Consider the following 26,594-nt stretch of genomic DNA (forward strand, 5'->3'; position numbering starts at 1 on the left):
CAAAGCATAAAGAACAATAAAAATATGAAAGCACATAACCCTAGGACCGAACTAGACATAAGACTGACCGGACCTTGTCTCTTACAAATAGAACTTCTTGAGGTTGGAAATATGCCATGTTCGGGGTGCTTGTTCTCCTGACATGTGAGTTAATTTATAAGACCCTTTTCCCAGGACTTCTGACACCCGATATGGACCTTCCCATGTGGGTTCAAGTTTGCCCAGCTTTTCTGCTCGGCTTACTTCATTGTTTCTCAATACAAGATCTCCCACTTGAAACTGCAGCTTTTTCACCCTTTGGTTATAATACCGGGTTACTTGCTCCTTGTACTTGGCTTCTTTTATGAAGGCCAATTCTCTTCTTTCTTCGGCAAGATCTAGTTCGGCTCTCAGTCCGTCGTCATTCAGTTCTGTTGAGAAATTAAGGGTTCGGGGGCTGGGTATGCCGATCTCAACCGGAATTACGGCTTCAGTGCCGTACACTAGACTGTACGGAGTTTCACCGTTGGAGGTTTTTGGTGTAGTTCGGTAAGACCATAGGACTTGAGGAAGATTTTCTACCCATTGTCCTTTGGCTTGTTCTAACCGAGTTTTTAATCCTTTCACCAAAGTACGGTTTGTTACTTCCTTTTGTCCGTTTGCTTGTGGGTGAGAGACTGAAGTGAACCGCTGTTGAATATTCAACTCTTGGCACCAATTCTTGAATGTTTTGTCAGTAAACTGAGTCCCATTATCTGAAATGAGGATATGGGGTATGCCAAATCGGCAAACTATGTTCTTCCAGACAAAATCTAATGCCTTTGAGCTTGTTATCGTAGCTAATGGTTCAGCCTCCACCCACTTTGTGAAGTAATCCACGGCAACGATCAAGAATTTCATTTGCCGGGGAGCTTGTGGTAGTGGTCCTACTATGTCTATGCCCCATTGCATAAAAGGCCAAGGGCTTTGCATAGCACATAGATCAGTCTGCGGCGTCCTTGGGATATTTGCATGGATTTGGCATTTCGTACATTTCTTAACTAGCTGTACTGCTTCTTGTACCAAAGTTGGCCAATAATATCCCCATCTCAGAACTTTTTTAGCTAATGCTCTAGCTCCGATGTGGCTACCGCAAGATCCTTCATGAACTTCTCAAAGGATGTAATCCGTCTCTTCTGGTCCTACACATCGCAATAACGGTTGAAGGTAGGACTTTCTATATAGGACTCCTTCATGAAGTTCATACCGACGTGCTCGGCATGTGATTTTCCTTGCTTCTCTCTTATCCTCGGGCAGTTGTCCTTGATCTAGATACTTTGATATTGGCGTCATCCAGTTTGGTGAACTGGTTACTGAGTGTACTTCAGCTTCATCAATGCTTCTGTGCGGTAATTCCTCCACCTTTGAGCTCGGATATGAGGCCAACTTACTTAAAGTATCTGCTCGGCTATTTCCCGCTCTGGGAATGCGGATTATCCGAAAATAAGAGAAATTTCGGCTAATACTTTGCGCTTTGTCCAAGTATTTTTTCATCCTTTCACCACGGGCTTCACTTGTACCCAGCATGTGATTCACTATGACTTGTGAATCACAATGAATTTTGAGAGATTTGACAAGTAGACGTTGCGCTAACTGAAGTCCGGCAAGAAGGGCTTCGTATTCGGCTTCGTTATTAGTGGTTGGGAATAAGAACCGAAGTGAATAAGTTACTTCGTGTCCGTCGGGAGCGATGAGTAGAATACCAGCTCCACTTCCTGTCTTATTCGAAGCTCCATCTACGAATCCAATCCAACAGTCCGGCGGCTCTACTTCGGGTTTCTGGGGCTGTGTTAGTTCATCATTGGTAGGATTTTTCTGTTCGGCAATAATAGGGATTGCCTGATCGAACTTTGCCTCTACAAGAAAATCTGCCAAGGCTTGTCCCTTGATGGCTTTCCGAGGTAGATATTCTATTGAATGTTCTCCCAACTCTATGGCCCACTTGGCAATTCTGCCTGATGCTTCTGGCTTAGTCAAAACTTGCCGAAGTGGAAGATCGGTTAAGACGCATACTTTGTGAGCATAGAAATATGGCCGCAGTCTCCTTGCTGCATTTACTAATGCCAGAGCAATTTTTTCCAGAGGTTGATACCTTGTTTCGGGACCTCTTAATGCTCGGCTTGTAAAGTAGATAGGACGCTGCTTTAGGCCTTCTTCTCGTACAAGCACCGCGCTAATGGTTTGATCTGATGCTGCTAAATATAAGAATATCACTTCGGCATCTGTTGGAGCAGAGAGAGTAGGAAGTTCGGTTAAATAACTTTTGAGTTCGTCAAAAGCCTTTTTCTGTTCGGCTCCCCACTCAAACTTTGGTGCCTTCTTCAAAACATTGAAGAACGGCATTTGCTTTTCGGCTGCTTGGGAAAGGAATCTATTCAGTGCGGCTAGACATCCAGTTAGCCTTTGCACATCATGTATGGACTTCGGCATTGCCATGTTCTGAACAACTTGAACCTTTAGGGGATTTGCCTTGAGTCCTTCCTTTGAAACCCAACAACCCAGAAATTTTCCCGAATCTACCAAAAAGGTACATTTTTGGGGATTGAGTTTGAGGTTGGCTTTTTTGAGCACGTCGAGAGTGGATTTGAGATTGTTTTCGTACTCCGAAGTGCTTCTGCTTTTAACAACTATGTCGTCAACATATACTTCAACCTCTTTTCCGATCAGGTGCCGAAATAGCTTATCTACCATCCTTTGATATGTGGCTCCGGCATTCTTTAAACCAAATGACATCTTTTTATAAGCAAAAATACCGAAGTCAGTAATGAAAGCCGTTTTTGAAGCATCATTCTCATCCATTAAAACTTGGTGGTATCCTTTATACAAATCAAGAAAACAGAAAATTTCGAAGCCTATCAGAGCTTCTACTTTTTTATCTATGTTGGGAAGGGGGTAGCAATCTTTAGGACAGTGCTTATTTAGATCCGTAAAATCTATGCACATCCGCCATCCTCCTTCTTTTTTCTTGATCATCACAGGATTGGCCACCCAAGAAGGATATTTTACTTCAAATAATACATCCGCTTTCAGTAATTGGCGGACTTCGTCATGGATGACTTGATTTCTTTCTGCCGCAAAGAGTCTTTGCTTCTGTTTTATAGGCCGGACTGAAGGATCAATATTTAACCGATGTGTAATTACCTCGGGAGACACTCCAGTCATGTCCAACGGAGACCACGCAAAGACATCTTTGTACTCTTTGAGGAGCTGGATGGTCTTTTCCCGGAGTAGAGGTGTTCCCGCGAAACCGATCTTGACCGTTCTGGATGGATCATCTTCGTATAACTGAACTTTCATCGAGTTCGGCTCCGGTGTGACTTCGTTCATTTCGCCTGCCTCTGACTCCGGCTGCTGTGATTGCTATGCTTGATGGTGCCGATCTGATTGTTCGGCACTTTTAAGCGCAATCTGCAAACATTCTTTTGCTCTCTTTTGATCACCTCGGATGACTGCTATCCCTCCTTTAGTGGGGATCTTGATTGTGAGGTGATAAGTAGAGCAAATGGCCCGAACTGTGTTGAGCCAGTCTCTTCCCAGTATAATGTTATACGGGGACCGAGCTTTTACCACAAAAAACTCGATCACCGTACTGGAGCTAGTAGGCGCTCTTCCTACCGTAATCGGAAGGCTGATAATACCTTCAGGGCGGGTGTCCTCCTGGGCGAAACTTTTCAGAGGAAGTGGGGCCGGACTGAGCCGAGCTGGATCCACTTCCAGTTTATCAAAACATTCTTTAAAAAGAATGCTAACCGACGCTCCTGTATCCACAAACACTCTGTGGATCAGTTTGTTTGCCACTCCAGCTTGAATGACAATAGCGTCTTGATGAGGAGAAATGGCCGGGACGGGATCTGCATCTGAAAATGTAATTACTTCCTCCTTCTTCAGCCTTTTATGTGTTGGCTCCTCTCGATTGAAGCCTCTGCGCTCTGATTTTAGAGACGATTTAGTCTTCCCGGCTGGGAGAGCGTCAATAGTCTGGATTACTCCATCATATTGCGGCTCGTCATCGTCTTCGGGATCCTGTTGCCTTTTAGGATCCTGAGGAGCGCAGTTCGCACTTCTCTGTTTCTTATTCTTTTTCGGCGGCTTGCTTTGGTATTTTTTTAACGTCCCTGCTTTCACAAGAACATCAATATCTGCTGCCGAATTTCGGCACTCCTCGGTATCGTGACCGTGGTCTTGATGGAAGGAGCAATATTTATCCTGACTTCGGCGCGTGGCCGATTTCGTCATCGGCTTTGGTTTTTCGAACATATCAGAATGCAGTTCGAAAATTTCCGCTCTCGACTTGTTCAATGGTACGAACTGAGCGGGTGGTTTCTCAGGATTGAGACGTGGTCCCAATCTGTCTAGTACCGGTGCCTTTTGAATTCTTTCAAAAGGAGTTCGGCGAGGATGTCCCTGATCGCTATGATCGGGCTTCCTCTTGTCTCCTCTGGAAGAGCTGTCTAAAGACCGTTTTCGACGGTCTGCCTCATCAGCACGAGAAAACTGGTCCGCAATGTCCCACATCTCTTGAGCTGTTTGCGGACTGCATTCAACGAGCTTTCTGTAGAGAGCTCCTGGCAGAATTCCATTTTGGAATGCCGAAATGACAAGTAGATCATTGAGATCATCTACTTGTAGGCATTCCTTGTGGAATCTTGTCATGAAGTCGCTAATCTTTTCATCGCGACCTTGACGTATAGAAAGCAGCTGAGCCGAAGTGATTCGGGTTTCAGCTTTCTGGAAGAACCTCCTATGAAAAGCATCCATTAGATCTCTGTAAGATCTAATGCTGCCTTGAGGGAAGCTATCAAACCACCTTCTTGCGTTCCCGATGAGCAGCTCGGGAAACAGCTTACACATATGAACCTCATTGAGACCTTGGTTCGCCATATTATACTGATAGCGTCCCAGGAAATCATGAGGATCCACTAACCCGTCATAAGTCACTGACGGAGTTCGGTAATTCTGTGGCAACGGAGTTCTGGTGATATCATCCGAAAATGGAGTCTTCAGCGCTCCATACATAGCGAATCCGACATCTCTACGGTATGGTGGAGATGGAGTTCTCCTGTGATTTCGGTAACAAGGAGGAGAAGGAACATATCGGTGGTGAGGATTCTTTCTCCTGGAAGATACGACACTACTGCGGTAGTGACTTTCATGTCTGGAGGGGGAGGGAGAATCCGCCGTTTTCTTCTCCGGCTTCTGGCTCTTTTGCAGGAATGTTAAGAACTCATCTTGCTTCTCAGCCAAGAACAACTTGACAGCCTCATTCAAATCGAGCTGCTGGGGAGGCTCGGTGCGATGACTTTTTGAGTGGTTTGTTCTTTCACCGTGAGAACTGGAGGCAGATTTCTCCCGAGACTGTTTTCCAGACCTACGGGCAGGACTAGCTTCCTCACGTTCATCACGGACGGAAGTATGGGTATTATGTGATCTGGTACGCATTTTTTGGTGGAAGAGGATCAAAAACTCGCTTTTATCACAGTTTTGGTTTTCTGAGTTCCCACAGACGGCGCTAGTGATGATTTAGCGAATTTTTGATGGGAATAAATGCAAGTAATAAATGAAGATCACAACACTGAAAATTACGTGGTTCGATTTACTGAGGTAAATCTACGTCCACGGGAAGAATAGAGGGCAAATTTGTATTGCTTGATCCAGCTTACAGATTACAATACTGATTTGCTATATGAGATTCAGGATCTAGAGAACTTAACCCTGGTCTATCTGATCTAAGTTCTATTTATACATTCGAACTAAGATCGTGGTTTGCAGCCCTGGTAGGGGGGTTGATAACTGCTTAATACCACTAAATAGATCGTGGGTGTAATGGAGGTCGTGGAGATCCTGCATGGGTCCACTATCTCCTTGTTCGGTCGAATACTGAGACCGAACTGCTGAACTTTGCCTATCAGCTTTTGCCGATCTGAGAGTTGAGCTCGATTGGTCGGCTTTTACCGAGCTATAGGCTGTGACCGAACTCTTTGGTTGTGCCGAACTGATACTCTTTCTTGGGTTTTGGGCTGATGGGCCGTCACTGCTATTGGGCTCGCAATTATTGTTTAGTTGTTTAGTTCGTATCCCATCATTATACTAAGAAACAAGCTCTCATTACACAAGTAATTTATATTTCCCACAATGCACAAACACAAGCATCTGGATGGGGTATAAGTAAGTTTATGACAACTTCAGGTTATATCATGTACCAGAAACACAAAATTAACAAAGCAAAGTTATAACGATGATAGTAGTTACTAAAGGGGTTATCGTTAAAAAGACGAAAGAAAGAAACGTCAAAGATTCAAATTACAGCTCTTATTCAGTATTCGAATAGTTAAGAGAGCTAAATATAAATAAAATAGTGCCGTCTACAATCTCATTTAATGAGAAGGAAGAATCAACCAAAAATAAAGCAGCAAAAAAGACCTGGATCAAATTCTCATTCCTCAGCTGGACTTGGGATCTGGCATTGGGAACAAGCCGGCGCCAGCAGCTCCACGCGGTGGCGAGAATCCCAAAAACTTCTGCAAATTGGTCCTAATGCTGATCGAACACAGCAAGTACAAAAACGCCATGGAACAATCCGTCATATCACCACCCGCCAATCCCCTGTGGCTCATCTTCTGCACTAATTTGATCGGAACAAACGGAATTTTGGCGACCGGTTTCCCCTCAAACAAACTATTTAGCAATCCGAAGACCATGAACAAAACTAGGGCAACGACGCCGCCCGATTTGAACTTGAACATGGACAGATCGCGGCTGGATTCCTTCAGAGAGGTCTCGACGCGGTCGATTTTCTTGGTTTTAGAAGTCTTTTTGAGGAGGTTCGCGGAGGAGGAGTTGACGTCCGTCGTCTTCATGGTTTCGAGCTTTTTGGAGGCTTTGTCGATGGTGGATTTGAGGGATTTGTAGGAAGCGGTGCGGTAGATGAGCAGCCATGAGATGACCTCGCAGACGACGGCGGTGCAGAAGGAAATTCCGACGACGGTGAGGCTGTCGGAGTATCTGAGGCCGGAAAATAGGGCTGACGCCATCGCGATGAGGAGAATAGCAAGTGATGTGGGATCTGAATCTGATGAGAACGATCTGAGATTTTGAGGTATGTTGCAAAATCGTGGTTTTGTTTCTTACCTTTCCTATAGCGACTCTAACTCGCTGAGATTTGACATCACTACTTTGTTTTAACAACATATTCGCCAACAAAAAGTAACCCATGACTTAATTTAATTTTTAAAATTACGAATATGAAAGCGATTTTCAATAATAATTTTTACCAATTTATACAAAAAAAAAATCTTACTTATCATTCAATTAGGGTTGCACTAGTGTGCTAACTAATTTACTGTAATAACTAATACTAACTTTCAATTTAGTGTATTAAAATTATCAACACAAAGACATAATTATATCAATACTAACATGTAAATTTTAAATATCAACACAAAAACATAAGTTTATCAATGCAAGAAGATTGATAAATTTATGTTTTTGTGTTATATTTTTAACATACAAAATTAATATTAGTTATTAGTGTAAATTAGTTAGTATTTCATCACACACCTACCCCATATTTTCATATAAAACCTAATTATCACATGTAAAATAACTCAACCAACATTGTATCAGTGTGTAATTATTCGTTTTCTCCCCTAATACCTTATGTAAAATTATGCCCCCTTTTTTTGTTAGAGTAACGCCTTGGATGTAAGCAGCAAATGATAGGTTAAATAGGTTGCACTTCAAAAATATCACTTTTTAAGTTAACAACTTCCCACCAATATAGGTCATTCGCACATGAGTGTGCCACATCATATGCTGGCAATTTGATTTAATAATCATATTTATAGGCACAAAGGATAAGCATGGAATGGAATGCATATTTTGATCACTTACACTAATTCCCTTAACTGCCATCATCCCCGCATGGTAAGTTACAATATTTTTTTTAACAGTTGAATTAATCATACTTTCCACATATTTCATTATTTTCTACGGTTGAAGAAGATTGATCCTATCTTCCATTATCGACTTACAGTTTTTACAATCTTTCATTATCTTCTTCTACAAAAAACTCATTTACACAGATTATTTGAGAAGTTTTCACGCATATGCACATAACCCTTGTTCGCGGTTTTGTATATTGTTGAAATACAAATCGTAAATCTTGATTTCACTCCAAAGAAATGCGTCAATGGAATTAGAAAATTCACCAGTTTGTGAGTTTTTATTATGCTTCAATTTGTCAATGGAATCTCAAGTTTAGATTGTTTTTTAGATTTTTTTTATTTAATTTGCATCACTTTGTTTTCGAAATTTGTACTCTATTCAAATTTGATGTGATACTTATGTTTCCAATTAATTTCTCTATAATAAGTGTTGTGCATCGTTATATTTCATCTCTGCAACTTCTGGACTGAATACTGCAACCTTTCACGTGAACAGTGCTATATTCTACACTGCAATGTATGTGGATTCACTGCTATATTTCATTCACAGAAGCGTGTTCATGGAAATCTATAATTCTTTCGAAGTAAGATTTGTTTTTATGCACAACAAATTAAGCAAATGATTACATAATAATTTCGGTTGTAGAGGATTACACGACAAAATAAGCAATGCGTCGTCGTACAAAGTAAACAAATTCTCAAACAAATTAAGCAAATGCTTGCACAGAATAAGCAAATTTTAGCACAAATTTAGCTAACTTTCGAACAAAAGAAGTAAATTTTTACGTCAAAAGTTTCACGACAAAAGAAGCAAACTTTAGATTATTATGAATCTTTCCTGGTTTAATATTGCATATTTTCAAATGTCAATAAAGTGCATATTGTGTGAAGTATCGAAGTCTGGTGTTGCATTGTATACAATTAACAATTGCATTTTACGGAAAAGAAGTTGCAGTTTTCTATTCTATTTTGTACTCCCTCCGTCCCAAGTTACTTGAGTCGTATTCCATTTTGGGTTTTTTTTTTTTAGTTTTTTTTTAGTTTTTTTTTTGTTTTTTTTCTTTTTTTTTTCTTTTTTTTATTTTTTTTCTTTTTTTCTTTTTTGGGTTGTCCCATGTTACTTGAGTCATTTCTCTTTTTAGCTAAAAACAAAACATCTAATCACTCTTTCTTTTACTTTATTTTCTCATCTCTCTCTTACTTTATTCACCCATCTACTTTATTTAACTCACTAAACACAATTTTCTTAAATCCCGTGCCGAAAAGAAACGCCTCAAGTAACGTGGGACGGAGGGAGTATTATATATACTCTTCCAGTTTCATCGTTTACTGTTCTATTCGCATCGGATTTAGGAAACTCAAAAGTAGTGATAAGTTGAAATTAAACTTTGTTGTTTACATTATACATATGTGAAATATGCGCTAAATGTACAAAACATTGAAGTACACATGGGCGGACCCAAGGTGTAAGGGGGTGGGGCTTAAGCCCTCAATGAAATAATTTTTTTTTATTTTTTCTATTAATTTTTTTAAAAATTTAGTCAAATTTAGTGTAAGTTATAATATAAAAGCCCCTACAAATAATTTAAATTACTCAAAAATATACATCAAAATAAAATTTAGAAGTCTCAGCCCCTATCGATAATTATTTCTGCGTCCGCCCCTGAAAGTACACTAAATGTTATATTGAGTATATGTTTTATAAATAATTGCGTCTAAGTACATATATTATTGCATTGAACGCAAAAGGAATTGTAAGAGTTTTGAATAACATATATATGTGCATAATAATAGGTCATCAAATGCATCTAGTCTAGACATTCGCATTGCACCCTAAAATTGAAATCAAAATGCCACTTGTATAAAATGGCAGCAAAACAACAACCCGTCCAAAAAACAGAATGAACTAGCCCAATATACAAAATCCATTTAGTCAAAACCAACTGTATCCATCAGAAACGTATAACATAATCTTAAGTCACTACTTAGGGTTCGTCGATATCATTTTTTCAACATCAATTGCTCATTTCTTCTTAGAGGATCAGCAATGGCACCCGTCCCGGTGAAATTCCGACCGGCGTGCCGGACGTCCGCCATTGTGCATGGTATGTACGGATACGGAATTCCGCCGAGGACACCGCAGTTCCGCGGCGTTACGCGCAATTCCGTCGCGACGGGCGTGCGGACATCCGCCATTGCGTTGACTCCCACAGACGTCCGCGCGGAATTCTCGTTTATTGCATTAATTTTTTTTTAATTGTGGGAAGTCCTTATGACGTGGCAGTGCAGTGGGAAGTCCGTATGACGTGGCATGAGGTGTTTTTGGGAATTCCGTCGAGAATTCCGCGCCACTGCTAATGCTCTTACCCTCCTCGTAGTACTCATGTGAAGCATAGTGTCCCCGACAGTGAGTTAGAACCACCAAAGTGCTTGGCTGAATTTTGCTCTCAAGTATTGCAATGATAATCCTCTTTTTGGCATGAGCAAATGTATGACACTCCATCTTACACTTCTGTCGCTTGTTACTTGCAGGTGGGATAAAAATACTTGAGTCATTGCACAACATACCAGAGGGAGTTTACGAATGACTCATTTGAAGCCAATATGTAAGCTTTCATGACAAGATTTCAGGCAAAGTACATGACCTTTCGAAAAAATAATTTTAGATACAGAGGTTTGCACGACGAACTGAGCAAACTTTCGAACAAATTAAGCAAAGGATTACATAATAATTTCATTTGTAGAGGATTACACGACAAAATAAGCAATCTTCCTTACAAAATAAATAAAAACTCGAAAAAAATTAAGCAAAGTTTCGCTTAAATTAAGCAAATGATTGCACAACATAAGCAAATTTTAACAAAAACTAAGCAAACTTTCGAACAAAAGAAGCAAACTTACACTCATAATTATCAAAATTTCCAACAGATTAAGGAAAATTCATGAACAAAATAAGCAAACTTTTGAATTAATTAATCAAACTACTGACCCAATTAAGCAAATATTTCTACAAAATAAGCAAATGCTCGCACAGAATAAGCAAATTTTAGCACAAAGTAAGCAATCTTTCGAACCAAATAAGCAAACTTTCGAATAAGTTAATCAAATTCTCGGACAAATTAAGCAACCGTCAGAAAATATTAAGCAAATATTCATCAACTCATGAGAACACTGCAAACCCACTCCTTACCGAACAATTTTTCATCAGATGTAAAAACTGAATTAGTTCAATTTTGGAATAGACGTATAACATATCAAAACACAATTCGATTGAGGTAAAAAAATTCACACACCACCTCAGAAACAAAACGAGACAAGGATATGATCTATGCTCGAAATTGACAGAAACCTAAATTTCCACAACAGATTTAAACCGAAATAAACCCTTACTTTCAAATAACATTTTCAACAAGCAAAATTTCACAGAATATGAACCCAACAAAGCAGAAAATTACCATTTCTCAAAGTTTCTCCGGTGTCAGCCGCCGGGGTATTCGAAATTGCTAGTTTATTAGCCATGAAGCGAATTTCTCTGGAAAACAACGTCGCTAGGTGGGGGAGAATCACGCTGAGTTCGCAGAAAATGCGATTCTGGTTCACCAGAAATGTAGACAGTGAATGAATTGGTGAGAGAGTTGGAAGGTTGGGAATGAGCTGAATTTGACCTCTGAAATCACGCTCATTCTATATCAGAGAGTTGGTGGAATATACATATGCAACTAAAAGGGTCCAAAATGCAATCTCAATTGATGAAATCACAACCTCACATCTCTATATCTAACGGCTCCTATAGCATGTATAGTATTATTTGTTTTATTTTAGTTTAATTATATTTACATAACAAATGTTCATTTTCTTTTTAATTCTATAAAATTTATAAAAATCAAAATGCGATTTGTTATTTTATTATTTACTTGAAGTAAAAATAATAAATAAATCAAGTTTTGATTTTATGAATTTTGTGAAAATAAAAATGTCATTAAAATTTTGTAATATATTAAAATCAAAATGGATATTTAAAATAAAACAAACAACACTAAATATGCATTAAACGATGATAATATGCATCAAGCCCCCGAACCAATTTGTTATTTTATTATTTATTTGAAGTAAAAACAATAAATAAATCAAGTTTTAATTTTATAAATTTTTTGAAAATAAAAATGCCATTAAAATTTTATAATATATTAAAATCAAAATAAATATGTAAAATAAAACAAATAACAATAGATATACATCAAACGATGATAATATTGCGCATATAAGATACTCCTACTATAGTACGTATATCATTCTCCTTGAACTCCTAACCTATAAATAAATATTCTTATATAGTATGCATACAGCGACGGAACCACATAGGGAAAAGGCCCCGCGCACCGGACCCAGAATCCCCCTACCACGGCCGTCCTCCGCCGAGTCTCCGCCCCAGATAGCTTGAGATTGAGAAGACATACTATTTGGGCGTTTGTAGACTAGGGTTGTTTAATAACATAAAATTTGGATCCACTTGAAAGTATGACAAAATTAGAGACAAAATTAGTAAATCATTTCTCTCTCGTATAACATAAAACAAAATATAATAATGAAATTAATTTATAAATTATTTTCTTACTTTCTTAATAAACTAGCAATTTGAAATTATATTAACAATTATTGTTACTGTGCAAATGTAGTTAACAAATATATTAGTATATGAATGTATATTATTCAAGAAATTTTGTTTATTGCTTATCTTCGTGTACTCCCTCCGTCCCAAGTTATTTGAGTCGTATTCCATTTTGGGTTGTCCCAAGTTACTTGAGTCATTTCTCTTTTTAGCTAAAGACAAAACATTTAATCTCACCTACTTTATTCTTTCTTTTACTTTACTCTTTACTATTTCTCTTATTTTATTTTATTCTCTATTTTATTTAACTCAATAAACACAGCTTTCTTAAATCTCGTGCAAAAAAGAAACGTCTCAAATAACGTGGGACGAAGGGAGTATCATTATTCTTAAATGCTAAGGAATAATTCTACTGCAACCACAACTATTTTAAATAGTACAATCCCGAATTCAAGTGAATTGACACTGATCCTCACGATTGTAACAAATTATGTCAAAAAAGTATTTTTCTCAATGAAACTTATTAAAACAAATTTGGAAATAGGATGAGAGACTATTGGATGAATGGTATCTTAATTGTATACATTGAAAGAGAAATTTTCGAAAGAAAAATGAAAATGAGACACTCTTCAGCGATACATGTCGACTCATCTAAAATTGTTATCATCTAGTGTCTGATAAAAATTGTGCATATATTACATGTAAAATTTAATATTTTTATTATATCTAGTATTTTTTTAATTTCAGCCCCGCTTGTTTAAATTTCTAGTTCCGTCACTATACGCATATCATTCTCCTCGAACTCCCTACCTATAAATAAATACTAGTATTTTTTATATTTATTTTTGGTTGGTTTTATAACAACAATTTAGCAGTTTATGTTCCCTTTAAAAGAAAAATGTTCCCTTTGAATATGTTACTTAAAAATAGCAATGACTTCATTTTGAAGGATTGTTTGTTGTTCAAGTTGTTGTCTTTGACCAAATAGCTTAATAGTGGCCGCCCAAATTTGAATTATTAGTCTCATATATTTTAATACGTGGTATAATGTAGATAGTTTGATTATTCGTGAAAATAATAGGTAAAAATGAATGTCGATACCCAAGATGTGTAATTGAAATGGCCAAATTGAAGCATCAATTTTTTGTTAGTTTTATACTAGTAACTTGGATTATTGATTTGGACTAACTATTTTTTTATAATATATACTCCGTATTTGAATCCATGTTTGATTATACGACAGAAGGAAAAAAGGATGTTTACATGAAATATATAGTAGTAGTATTACAGATGAAAAAGCGACACGAAATTCATTTATAATATATCATGTTTGATTATACGACGTGTTTAGCTCTATCTGGAATGATGATTTGGAAGGTTGATATATCCTAATTGGGCTAATGTATTTATTTATTGGGTAGTGATAAAAATACATAATTGTAACATTTAATATAAATTTCATATTAATCGATTTTGCAGCAATTCGGAAAAAAATTGAAATTTTAACTTAAATATTTATATATTTAAGAAAAAAAATATTTTCTTACTAAATATTGTATAATTAATTATAATCAAGCTTGAAATCATGTTATGATTTGACATAAAATTTCTATATCACTTCTTTCTTATTGCTACATATAATACAATAAATAATAAAACTAATTTTTAATTAAATATAAAATTTTAAGTAAATTATGTACATATAAATTTATGTACATTTATCTTTTATCGGGTAGTGATAAATGTACATAATAGTACGTACATAATTGAACTATTTTTTTTAACATTTTACACTAAAAATCGATTTATAAACATTAATTGATTTAAAATAAATTTCATACTAATCGTTTTGTAACACTTCGAAAAAAATTGAAATTTTAACTTAAATATTTGTATATTTAAGAAAAAAAATATTTTCTTACTAACTATTGTATAATTAATTCTAATCAAATTCGAAATCATGTTATGATTTGACATAAAATTTCTATATCACTTCTTTCTTATTGCTACATACTATAATACAATAAATAACAAAACTAATTTTTAATTAAATTTAAAAATTTAAGGAAATTATGTACATGTACAATTTATGTACATTTATCTTTGTATCTTTAAATAAATAAAGAATAAATAATTAACATAACATAGCAGTTATTTTTTTGAAAACATAGTGCACTAAATTCCCAATAAAGTAGAGTTTTCGCAGATGACCGATGACGCATATCCGCCCCATGAGCTACAAAACGACAAAAAGGAAAACGAAGGGAAGGGAAAGGCCCCAACAACTAGCGCATTGAAAGGGAATTAATAAAATCCAGCCTTGGATTAAATTGGTAAAACACTATTAATCAAACAATATTTCAAGAAAATTTAGAAAGACACGTGATGTCCAATGTCAATCATCAACAACGTGAAACATGATCAAGCGTTTACATTTAATATCCTCTCTCTTTTTTACTTTTGTCTCTCCGTGATTTCATCTATCTTCTTCTTCACTCTAAAGATTAAATATATCACGACAACCCGACAATCAAACACGACAATCCGACAATCAAACAATCAACATTAATATTTGATGCCAAAAAATGAATACAAGGAATATTAAATGCAAATTTCCATTGTTTATAATCAAACAAATTATTCATTTAATTTAGAATATAAGTATATCTGCAGAGGGAAGGAGATAAAGTATAGAGAAAAAGTAAAGATAATAGAGAAAAGGGTATACATTAAAAGAAATGGGCAAAAATAGCCCTCTCGAGGATTTGAGGGCAATTTTGTAAAAAAACTTAAAAATTGAAAAAGTTATTTCAATAATATTATAAAGATCAGAAATCATTTGAAAATATTTTATAGATAATGAGGACTGCGTTTGATAATACTACATAATTGGGAGATTAAATTTATAATTTCTTTTATTTAAAAAACAAATTAATAATATTTTTATCACCTCAAAATTTGTAGTTCTCTCTAGTTAAAATATAGAGAATAAACAGTAAAATAAAAGAGAATAATATAGGGAATACTTTTATTTATAATTTTATATCATTTTTTTATTTTACTCTTTTTTCCACTTTAACTATTTATTAGTAATATTATTTTTCTAAAGCGAGTGTAAAAAATGAAATGACTCTACTAATGTGGAACGGATGAAATAGTAAATTAATAGTCGTTTCCATCATTAGTTACTAGTATGATCGAGTTATTATCATGTAAACTCATGCCTAATTTACCATGATATAAATGACAACCAGATCACTTCCCATGGCATCATGTCATAAAAAATGAAATATCAAGCACCATTTTCATTCCAAATTTGTATAACTAATTCCAAAATAATACTGAATCTCTCATAATTAGAATTAAGTGTTGATTATTGTTATTATTAAATTTTCATATAAAGATAATTTGAAAATCACAATTATAGAATGCATGTATTTTGAAGATTAAAGAAATTGGACTCAGTAATAATAAAAAGTTTTATGAAGATTATCATTGACATTTCCTTGTTTGGAAAGCATGGAGAATAAACGAAATATAACAGTTTTTACTCTATTTCCGTTTTTAACCCGCTAATGTTTTCTTTTCTGCTGTGTAGGTGCATCATCTGTCTCTACTCGATATATACATACACATATATATATATATATGTATTGTATTGTATTGTATGTATCACAGTGCCAAATCTCATCACCGAAACCCCTCATACCCCACGGCCCACGCACTCTCTTTAAATTCTCGATCTCTCCTAAAATAACAATCCTCCGCGGATTCTCAATCTCATTTCATCCAGTACTGAATCACAGACGCACGATTTTCGTTTTTGTCGAGTTTGTTTAGATTTATTGTTTCGATCATCTGTTTTATTGATCTGGAATTCATTTATTCCCGATCTAAGAATTACGTGTTTCTAAGTTTTGTTACGCGAAATCGATTGTGTGCATGCATCGGAGATTGGACGGGAGCTTTATGTCTCCGGAGCTGGGGATTGATTACCGGAGAAATTGATAAACTTAGTGAAAAATGACAGGGATAGCGCCGAGAATCAATAACAATACTATCTCTGATAATAGCGAAACTAATACTTGTGACAGGAATCCATCTACGGGGAATGTGACGGCGCCGTTCCATTCATTGAATTGTTCGTCCAATTCAAGTAATGGATTCTGGTCCCAGCACCGTGGTGATTTGAGCTACAATCAGCTGCAGAAGGTATAAATATATATATATGTGTGTGTGTGTCTGTGATGAACCTTTAATTTGATTAATATTGTTTTATGCCAGAAATGAAGAATTGCTACTTACATGTTTAATTGGATGCTTACCGTCTACTTTGGATTTTCCGTGGCTAACTATTTTAGACTCGAATAAGATTGCACCTCTAAGTACTTTGGGTATGTGATGTTCCATTTATAACCATAACAATGTTATTTTACTAATAGGGTGGGTTGGAAAACATAACTTGTGTGAATAGCATTTGTCTACCAGAAAAATTAAAGCAGCACCCGCACATGTTTACTTTAGTACTGAGCATATAAGGAATGTGTTATCTTCACACCATTACACTACATAGTTTCGCTGATAGGGCCGTTCATCAATTAAAGTACAGTGTATTCTTTAATAGTGAACCAAGGATTGTATTACCATTTCTCGTTGTCAGTGTTCTGATTTCTCGTGGTGCACAATCGATATAATGATCGAGGTGATGGCAAGTTTTAATTTAGGTTGCAAGCTACACCACTGTAATTTTTCATGGATAGTTATTTGCGTTGCAGTTTTGGTTGGAGCTGACACCACAAGCTCGGCGGAATCTTCTTAGGATAGATAAGCAGACACTCTTCGAGCATGCTCGTAAGAATATGTACTGTTCCAGGTGCAATGGTTTGTTGCTTGAAGGTTTTCTGCAGATTGGTATGTATGGGAAGTCTCTACATCAGGATGCAGCAGGGGGCCCTCACAATGTTAGAGCCACAGATAATCAAATTAATGGAGATTTGTGTATGGACAATGGGTGCCAGGATGACACTCAAGATCCATCCGTCCATCCATGGGGTGGATTGACTGCTTCCAGGGATGGGACACTCACACTTTTGGACTGCTACATGTATTCAAAGTCTTTAAAGGGGCTTCAAAATGTAAATATCAGTTTGATGCTACTGATTCTATGATTATGATTTTTTTTTATATGGGCACAATTAGTTTACATGCTTTATTTAAATAAGGTGTTTGACAGCGCACAAGCAAGAGAAAGGGAACGTGAATTGCTCTATCCTGATGCATGTGGAGGGGGTGGACGGGGATGGATAAGCCAAGGAATTGCAGGATATGGTAGAGGGCATGGAACAAGAGAAACATGCGCTCTTCATACTGCCAGATTGTCTGTGGAGACTTTGGTGGACTTCTGGTCTGCGCTCGGAGAGGAGACTCGGCTATCTCTTTTGAGGATGAAAGAAGAGGATTTTATTGAAAGGCTTATGTATAGGTATACCATCTTGTTTGCCACTGATACCACTTGATTATCTTGAATCCCTCCACCTAAAGTATAGATCAATGAGGAACAATAGGTCTGAATAAGTATAAATATATAGATGATGTTGGCTAATGTCAGACTTAAGAGATTCTTATAAAAAATTGAAATTTCTGTTGGCATATGTCTTATGGTGTGTGTGCTATCATTACTTGTATTGTATTAAAAGTCTCCTGATTAGAGTACTTGGATACTTGTTTCTAGAATGTATTTCTTAGCCAACTAAACTCATTGACTAATCAGGGATGTATGATTACTCAGAGGCTCATTTGTTGGAATTAGGTGCTTGTAATAGTCTAAAGATAGAATATAGCCTAGTTGTTAGAAGGGTGTAATGTTGTTTGGCTTCAGTAGCAGTGCTATACAAATATAATATTCATAACAATATAGCCGATCTTAGAATGATTTCCTAAAGTACAAATTTCGTAGCTAGTTGTTATACTCCATATTAAGAATAAATTCCATAAACTCAGCTTAGGATAAACGTCATGCTTACCCTGGGACTAGGCTGGACTTCTAATGTTCAACCATTATCAATTCTGAATGGCTTAACATATATGAATCTCTCCTTTGCAGGTTTGACAGCAAAAGATTTTGCAGAGATTGCAGAAGAAATGTCATACGTGAGTTTAAAGAACTGAAGGAACTGAAGCGCATGCGAAGGGAGACTAGATGCACAAGTTGGTTTTGTGTGGCAGACACAGCCTTCCAATATGAGGTCTGTAATTTGGCGGTGTTGCTATTGGATTTCCCTCATTTTAGAAATAGGATCCTCAGCATAGTATTATTGCAATAAATCATGCTGATATTTCTGGGTTGTTGATTCAGTTTTTTTTCGTCTCAACTATCAGGTTTCTTGTGATACAGTACATGCTGATTGGCATCAGACATTTTCTGATGCATTTGGTACATATCATCACTTTGAATGGGCTATTGGAACAGCAGAAGGGAAATCAGATATATTGGAGTTTGCAAATGTTGGTTTGAAGTGGAAGGTGCAAGCGCATGGTCTAGATCTAAGTGGCTTAAATGCCTGCTATATAACTCTACGGGCTTGGAAAATGGATGGGCGTTGCAACGAACTCTATGTGAAAGCTCATGCTTTGCGAGGTCAACAATGTGTACATTGCAGGCTTGTAGTTGGTGATGGATTTGTAACTATTACTAGAGGGGAAGGTATCACAAGGTTCTTTGAACATGCAGAGGAGGCTGAGGAAGAAGAGGTAGTCAACTATCCATTTATGTTCTGACTTCCATAATAATCCTTCCACACATATTTCTTCTTCTGATCTTCTCATGCCATTTCCATCTGCTTTCAGGATGACGATTTTGTGGACAAGGATGGAAATGAACTTGATGGTGAATGTTCTCGTCCCCAGAAACATGCGAAGAGCCCTGAGCTTGCTCGGGAATTTCTTCTAGATGCTGCAACTGTCATTTTTAAAGAACAGGCATGTTGCTTTCACTTTCCCCACTTAACGATTACATCTACTTGAAATTACCTAATTTGTTTCAATAAATAGGTTTGATTAATGTACCAAAGAAGTACTCGTGAAAGGATTTTATTTTCTTCAATGAAGCAATGTGTTTGTCTATGTATGCTTAGATTTGTTCATATTTGGTTGTTAAATATTAATGCAGCAGTGCTATTTGCACAGGTTGAGAAAGCTTTCAGAGAAGGAACAGCACGACAAAATGCACATAGCATCTTTGTGTATCTTGCTCTTAAGTTGGTAGAAGAACGTGTACATGTTGCTTGCAAGGAAATAATTACATTAGAAAAACAGGTGCTTAACATATTATATTGTTAGTTCTGGCTGTTAGTTCTGGCTCAGTTGTTAGCCTCCTCACATTCTTGCTCAGAATTGATTGACCTGTGATTTCCACCATAATTGTTATTCTATAGATGAAACTTCTTGAAGAAGAAGAAAAGGAAAAGCGTGAAGAGGAAGAGCGCAAAAGCGCGAAGGAGTACAGGAGGGCAAAAGGAAGGGAAAAGAAGCTTCGAAGGAAGGAAAGATTGAGAGAGAGAGAAAATCGTGAAAAGAAATGTGCTGAATCACATTTGAATTCTGTGGTTGATGATGTTACAAAGGATGAACCTACAACGCCCATTGATGAGGGGGTAACTATTGCTAGAAGTAGAGACTCTAGAGAGTCTCTCAGCGAAAGATGTGAAGATAATCCTTCCAGTCTGTTGTCTCCTGATATTCAAGATGACCAACTTTCGACAGAGTACACTTATTCAAATAAGGATAATTCTACCGAAGATACACTGGATGAGGATTTTGGCAACACAAGAGATTGGAACTCCTCATATCCATACGATCACTTCAAGTATTCTCGCAGGAAGCTGAAGTTCTGCAAAGATTCAGATGGGGATTCAAACTCGATATTGTCTGACAGGAGAAAGGATGCGACATTATTAGGGAATGGGGTTGTCACTAGCAAATATGAATCCAGCTATCATGCAGATGGTTTTGAAATGACAAGGAACTTTCATGGCTTTAATAAGCAATTGAGAGCCAATGGTGCAACGTCTAATGTTAGAAATGGCAGCAAGTTCAGCGAAAAGTTCCAGTGGAGCAATAGCAGAACATGTGATAAATGTGCACCCCATTCTTGCCGCTGTGAGCACCATCATGAGTCTAGATCAAGGCCAGAGTCGCATATTGTAAGGGTAGTGAAGGATCCTAAATATGTTAATAAGTCCGAGAGTCCAGCTGATGTCTTGAAACCATATTATCGTAGCAAAAGGTATACTCCAGCGCAGTGTGCACGTGAGATTACTGGGCGACCTAAGGGCAAGATTGCTGGCAACCCTCTTACTACAAAGAAAGTTTGGGAACCATTAGAATCACAGAAGAAGTGTGTCCGAAGCAACTCAGATTCTGATGTTACGTTGAAATGCACCTCCAAAGTCGAAGTCCCTGAATCCGAACAGCTCCTCGAATGTTGTTCCTCTTGTTCTGATGAAGTGGCTGATAATTCAGTTCAAACAGATCACAAGGATAATGATCCAACAGATTTATCAAGGTCTAGAGCTAAGAGCTGTGTAGAGATGAACAATGATTTCCAGACATATGAAAATTCCCATCACTACTCAAAGGAAGGTGTAGCAGAAGATGGTAAGTTATGCTCTACAAAAAGATCTACACTTGGAACAATAGGTTCATCCGTGAGCGCCTCATCCAACTCTGGTAACTGCTCATCCTGCCTCAGTGAGGGTGACAGCAACACATATTCAAATCATCAAAACCTAGAATCAACATCCACATCTGATTCAGAAGAGTCTAGTCAGAATTCAGAGGGAAGAGAAACATCCCACAACATTGGGGACGGGATAACTGCATCTCTTAGTGTTGTGGAAGACCAATGTAAATTAACTGAACTGGATGCTACAAGTGAGGGGCCGGATTCTGCAGGAACAAAACCTAGCAGTTTTCTTAAGAAATCTGCTCCATGTTTTGAGAGTGGGAGAGAAAATCTCACTACAAGCGCTCAACCTCAGAGTGTGCTCCCTCAGATGCATAATCAAAGCATAAACTACCCCGTTTTTCAGGCTCCGATAGCTAGTTACTACCATCAAACTCCAGTTTGGCCAGTTGGTCATACAAATGGGTTGATATCCTATCCTCCCACCAACCATTATGTATTTGCCAATGGTTTTGGATATGGTTTGAATGGGAATGCACGGTTGATGCAGCACGGGACCTTGCAGTCTCTGCCACCCTCATTACATAATCGTGCTCATTATCCTATTTTTCAGCAGGTTATTGGCGTTGATGCAAATGATCCTGCTAAGGTTGCTCAGTTAACTGCACTAAAAGAAGTACAGCATACCACACAGAAGATGGATCCAACTAATCAACATCCTGCAGTAGTTGATCCCAAACAGAGGGGGAAGCTTGTTAAAATGGCAATGGGAAATGATGGCTTCTCTCTTTTCCATTTTGGTGGCCCTGTAGCTCTGTCAACAGGATTTCAAACTGATCAAGCTACTGTGGAAGAAGGAATCATGGGAAGCACTCACCTTTACGATGGCGATATTTCGTGCAGTAAGAAGGATTCCGTTGAGGAATATAACTTGTTTGCTGCGAACAATGGTATAAAGGTTTCGATCTTCTGAGACAATTACATAGCAAGGCCATTTAAGTTTTTTTATTCCCTATTCCTATTCCTATTCTGAATCCTGGAAAGCAGCTTTAAGGAGTTGAAAACCTCTACATTTCTTTCTTGTAGCTGAGTGATGAGTGATACAAGCTCGAGAACTGTTTAATTTCTTGCTCTTGGTCCGAGAAATTTTTGCCTTGTGCTTTCAGTGTTGCTGGATTTTTCTGTTTGTTTTTCTCCGGTATCCAGATTTCATTATGACTGTATAAGATCAACTTCATTTTCTTTATTTTACCGTCACTCATGGTTGTGTTTGCCGTTGCATGATACTTTTTTTTTTGGGGGGTATCAAGTGAGATGCCCGCTGATTTCTGCAACTGTGTTAACGATTTCAAAAGTGAGAGAGGAAAATTAATGGCCTTCAACTATGAAGAAAACGAAAAATTTCCACCTTACACTGTATAAACTATAGAGTTTTATCCAATTCCATAAATTTGAGAGAAGATAATTCCTTTTTCTAGCAATAGACGCATTAGACTTGCACTGTGGCTGAAAACTCATAAATCTTGCATTGGCACATATAAACAAAATCAGTGAGCTGAATTGGATAACACCATTTGCGACATTGAAGACAAAATGGATTAACATTTAACACCTCTTCAACTGTAAGAAATGTAATGATCTTTTTGTCCTCCTACTCCTAATCGAATCTCATAACAGCAAGGTAGAAGCCAGGTTCGTCCACGAACTCCAACAATTGAAAAGAATGGTTAGCCATAGTGGTCTGTAGAGTCATTTTCTCTGGCAAATTGGAAACCACAACATCTGGATATTGCTGTTTCTGCTCTTCAACAGCTTCCCTTCCATGGGGATGACTGATCACTACTCTTGCTCCTGAGAATCCAAAAATGAATGTCAGAGTTACGTGAAACAAGAACCGTCACCACACTGATGCATCATAATACAGGCATTAAATGTATCGAGTGTGATGAAAAAGACAAGTGGTAACTATGGAGGCTAGAGTGAACTGTTAAGGAGTTGATAAGGAATAATCACACAATTAACCTAGCACTAGTACTTCACAAGGAATGCAGTAGGCATTAACAAAAAGCAAAAAATGAAAGCAAAAAATGAAAGCAAAACAATCAAGGAACAATGTAATAGGCAAATATCCAATCAACAGGTTATTCCCAAATTACCTGGCAAACAGCGCTTAGCGAGAGCTGCAAGAACCTGATCGAGTTCAGAGGACAAAGCAGGGAGGAAATAAAGATATACGACATCAAAAGCCGTCCATTTCTCAGGCACATCTATCAATTCCCCTTGCCAACATTTGACTTTATCATATCTTTCTTTGATGCATGCTAGAATCAAAAGAGAGTCATGGGCAACGAATAACTGCTCACAAGGGGAAGAACAAACGATCCTATCTACAAATGCTTCAGAACCAACAGAAACAAGAACCTTTGATGTTTCTTTGATGTTTCCAGCAGAAATGATGCGATCAATTTTCTGCATATGCTCTCCATCAGTATCTGTATCATCAAATTCAAGAAATGACCAATCCTTATCCAAAAATTCCTCAAACTCAACTTCAGACACTGCCTCTTGGTTTGCAGCAATAATGGGAAACCGACGTGTACATGTCGGATTGGGTGAAGTGGGTGGGAATTTGACCAAATGAGAAGGGCAGACATGCATATTAGGAATAAGACTAAAACTAAACAGAGGCAGGGAGTTCAAACAAGGTTGTGACACAAGTGATGGCGGTCTAACTGGGCCGAAAGAGGAAATTGAACGTGTGATATTCATAACAAAAACTCTGCATGGACAAGCTATTCTTGTTTCAGCCTCTGGGTAGCTATACAAGCATGCACTTCCAGCATTAAGTGTCTTTCCAAGTGAAGAAACTTAAACTTTAGCAACAAGAACAAAATGGAACTTAGCCTTTCTCCCTGCCATTAAAACACTTGAAATTAAAGACAAGCAAAGTGATGAAGGGACGCAAGAAACAATCTTTACATTGGTACAGAATACGGAACAACGAGCAGGATATTAAAACTCAAGATTAATCATCATTCTCTGAAATTGGGGAGATAATAATCCAAATTCGACGCATTAGGCCACAGAGTATCAGTAGCTACGATCATTATTTATTAGTAATTCTTTCCCAACATTCTTCAGTTAGTGATGAAGAAATGTATGGTTATCAAGTCAATCAAACAGAAGACGGCGAGGAAGAAGGAACCAGGTTTAGCAAAAGTGAAACAAAAAAAATTCATTTGTGAAAAACATCTATAAAACGAAAATCCCAACTTTATTACGAAAGAATGGTTACGTCAAACTAGGCATAAAATAATCGGCGATTCACATGTTTATAAAATCAAACATCTATTGAAACAATGGAAAAGATGGGAGCAAAACAGTAGAGCTTACCTCTGAAACTGAGAATACGGATGCAAGGTTTTACAGATAAAGAAGAAGCAAGAAAGCAAGAATTAATAAGGTACTCCTAGATATCACTTCACCCCTCTGTCTTTACTTTATTCACATTTTGGCCCCTACACTCAATGATAAATTCAAGTACAGTTAAAAAGTCTTATTTTGACGTTATTTTGCTTCTTCTGTCCAATTTTTTTGTTAGATAAATGTGAAGTATGCTGTATGCTTGTAGTCTAGTAAAATATGGTAAAGTGCAAGCCATATCTTCAATTATTATGATTGATTGAAGTTTACAGAAATTGCTAATAATTCCAAATTATGCTTATTCTTTATTTGTTTCTTATTTTAAAGATGGTTTAAACTTTAAACGTATGAATTAAACTCTCCTTTATGATCTATAGACAGAATTCAAAAAGTCAAGAAGACACAACTTGAGAAAAGGAAAGGAAAGAATAAAAAGAAAAAAAAATGAATGGGTTTTGTTTGTTCCGTTTGAAAAAAGCTATACATTTTGGAGAGCTGAACACAAAATGTGGGATGTGGATCCTCTTGTCTTCGGCAAAAAGTGCACAGCAGCCCCAGCAGTTCCTCACAAATTGCAGGAGCTACTGTAGAGGATCCCACACCAAAATGTGCTGATGGAAGTCAAACTTTACATATCAAAACTGCAGTTTACACGATATGTATATTACATGAATACATATTGTGATAATGTGTTGATGGAAGACACAAATTAAAAAATTAAACGAAAAATTATGATAGATACTATTAGTATAGTTTGACCATAATTTTTTTTTGAATGGATAAATAAATTTAAATTTAAAGGCCACGCGCCTTTGGCCCCAGACATTAACTTCTCTATCGCTTGGTCAACTCACACACAACAGGGTTTGAACTCAACGACTCGAACCTGATACCTTTAGCCTCAGACGTTAACTTTTCTACCGTTTGACTAACTCACACACATTAATGTTGGAACTTATGATCAATAGAATGCCAGTAGCCTCTGGCAGCCAACTATGCCTATATATGACTATTACGTAGGGATGTCAATCGGGCTAACCCGTTCGGGTTCGGTCCAACCCGCCGGGTTTTGGGCTAACCCATCGGGCTATTCAGGCCTTAAAATTTTCAAAAATAATCTCTTGTATCAAAATTTTTACTCTATAAAATGATTTTAAATTTTAGATATTTTTTAATTCTTAGTTTTAGAATCATATAAAATCTTCAAATTTTCCTAGTTTTCTTCAATAATGGTTTCATCTCAATGAACTACAACATAAACAAAGATAAATCAAAATTAAATCAATTAATTTGAATTAAAGCTTGTGCTCATGTCATTAATTTAGTATTGTTCAAGATCAATTCTTTATAAAAATTTTAAATCATATCTTACATGAATCATTATTAAAATGATAAGTATATTGAGATTTTGATGAGCTAGTTTCTTAATTTTGTCTTGATTGGCTTTGGTGGTAGTAAGACAGTAGTGGCAAATGATGGGACAATTGAATAATGAGTCGAGGTGGTAATTGAAACTTGATAGGGTGGGATCGAGTGGAAAAGTGTATAATGGAGATTGAAGAAGAGTAATGATTGTGTCACGTGAAATTAAAAAATGCAAAAAACCCCTAAAACTTAATATTTTTAATTAAAACTTGCAACTCGTTCGGGCCAACCCGTTTAGCCCATTTTGTATTCGGGTTACAAAATTACGGCCCTAACCCACTAATTTTACCGGGCTATTCGGGCCGACCCACGGGTTTCGGGTTTGATTAACATCTCTAGCCTTAACCCACTAATTTTACCGGGCTATTCGGGCCGACCCACGAATTTCGGATTGGGTTGACATCCCTACTACTCCCTCCGTTCCATAGTAATAGAGGCATTTCATTTTGCTCACTCGTTTTGAAAAAAAATAATTATAAATAGTTAAAGTGGA

General features: G+C 37.0%; 3 protein-coding genes across 3 annotated transcripts; 1 reads left to right on the top strand and 2 right to left on the bottom strand.

Moving 5' to 3' along the window:
• Positions 1 to 6,263: 6,263 nt before the first annotated feature.
• Positions 6,264 to 7,137, bottom strand: LOC121793517 (calcium load-activated calcium channel-like). The gene has a single exon (XM_042191536.1). It carries the CDS (start codon positions 7,047 to 7,049, stop codon positions 6,459 to 6,461), a length of 591 nt encoding a protein of 196 aa, XP_042047470.1. The 5' UTR covers positions 7,050 to 7,137; the 3' UTR covers positions 6,264 to 6,458.
• A 9,110-nt stretch (positions 7,138 to 16,247) lies between these two features.
• On the top strand, positions 16,248 to 22,499 carry LOC121794353. The gene is made up of 8 exons (XM_042192480.1): positions 16,248 to 16,782; positions 17,346 to 17,705; positions 17,793 to 18,052; positions 18,674 to 18,815; positions 18,949 to 19,320; positions 19,417 to 19,548; positions 19,756 to 19,884; positions 20,004 to 22,499. Exons 1-8 carry the CDS (start codon positions 16,594 to 16,596, stop codon positions 22,224 to 22,226), a joined length of 3,807 nt encoding a protein of 1,268 aa, XP_042048414.1. The 5' UTR covers positions 16,248 to 16,593; the 3' UTR covers positions 22,227 to 22,499.
• Positions 22,500 to 22,754: 255 nt separating this feature from the next.
• Positions 22,755 to 24,706, bottom strand: LOC121793666. The gene is made up of 3 exons (XM_042191706.1): positions 24,647 to 24,706; positions 23,410 to 24,165; positions 22,755 to 23,104 (listed from the first exon to the last, which is right to left on the bottom strand). Exons 2-3 carry the CDS (start codon positions 24,020 to 24,022, stop codon positions 22,911 to 22,913), a joined length of 807 nt encoding a protein of 268 aa, XP_042047640.1. The 5' UTR covers positions 24,023 to 24,165; positions 24,647 to 24,706; the 3' UTR covers positions 22,755 to 22,910.
• Between the last annotated feature and the right edge of the window lie 1,888 nt (positions 24,707 to 26,594).

Source organism: Salvia splendens, chromosome 3 (assembly GCF_004379255.2).
Source record: "Salvia splendens isolate huo1 chromosome 3, SspV2, whole genome shotgun sequence".
NCBI lineage: Eukaryota > Viridiplantae > Streptophyta > Magnoliopsida > Lamiales > Lamiaceae > Salvia > Salvia splendens.

Bases quoted from the DNA above. Each gene is read 5' to 3' on its own strand.
- LOC121793517 (XM_042191536.1), bottom strand. From the start codon at position 7,049: ATGGCGTCAGCCCTATTTTCCGGCCTCAGATACTCCGACAGCCTCACC.
- LOC121793666 (XM_042191706.1), bottom strand. From the start codon at position 24,022: ATGAATATCACACGTTCAATTTCCTCTTTCGGCCCAGTTAGACCGCCA. The intron at 23,105-23,409 runs GTAATTTGGGAA...TTGGATTCTCAG, and splicing joins CGCTAAGCGCTGTTTGCCAG to GAGCAAGAGTAGTGATCAGT.
- LOC121794353 (XM_042192480.1), top strand. From the start codon at position 16,594: ATGACAGGGATAGCGCCGAGAATCAATAACAATACTATCTCTGATAAT. The intron at 16,783-17,345 runs GTATAAATATAT...TTTGCGTTGCAG, and splicing joins GCTACAATCAGCTGCAGAAG to TTTTGGTTGGAGCTGACACC. The intron at 18,053-18,673 runs GTATACCATCTT...TCTCCTTTGCAG, and splicing joins ATTGAAAGGCTTATGTATAG to GTTTGACAGCAAAAGATTTT.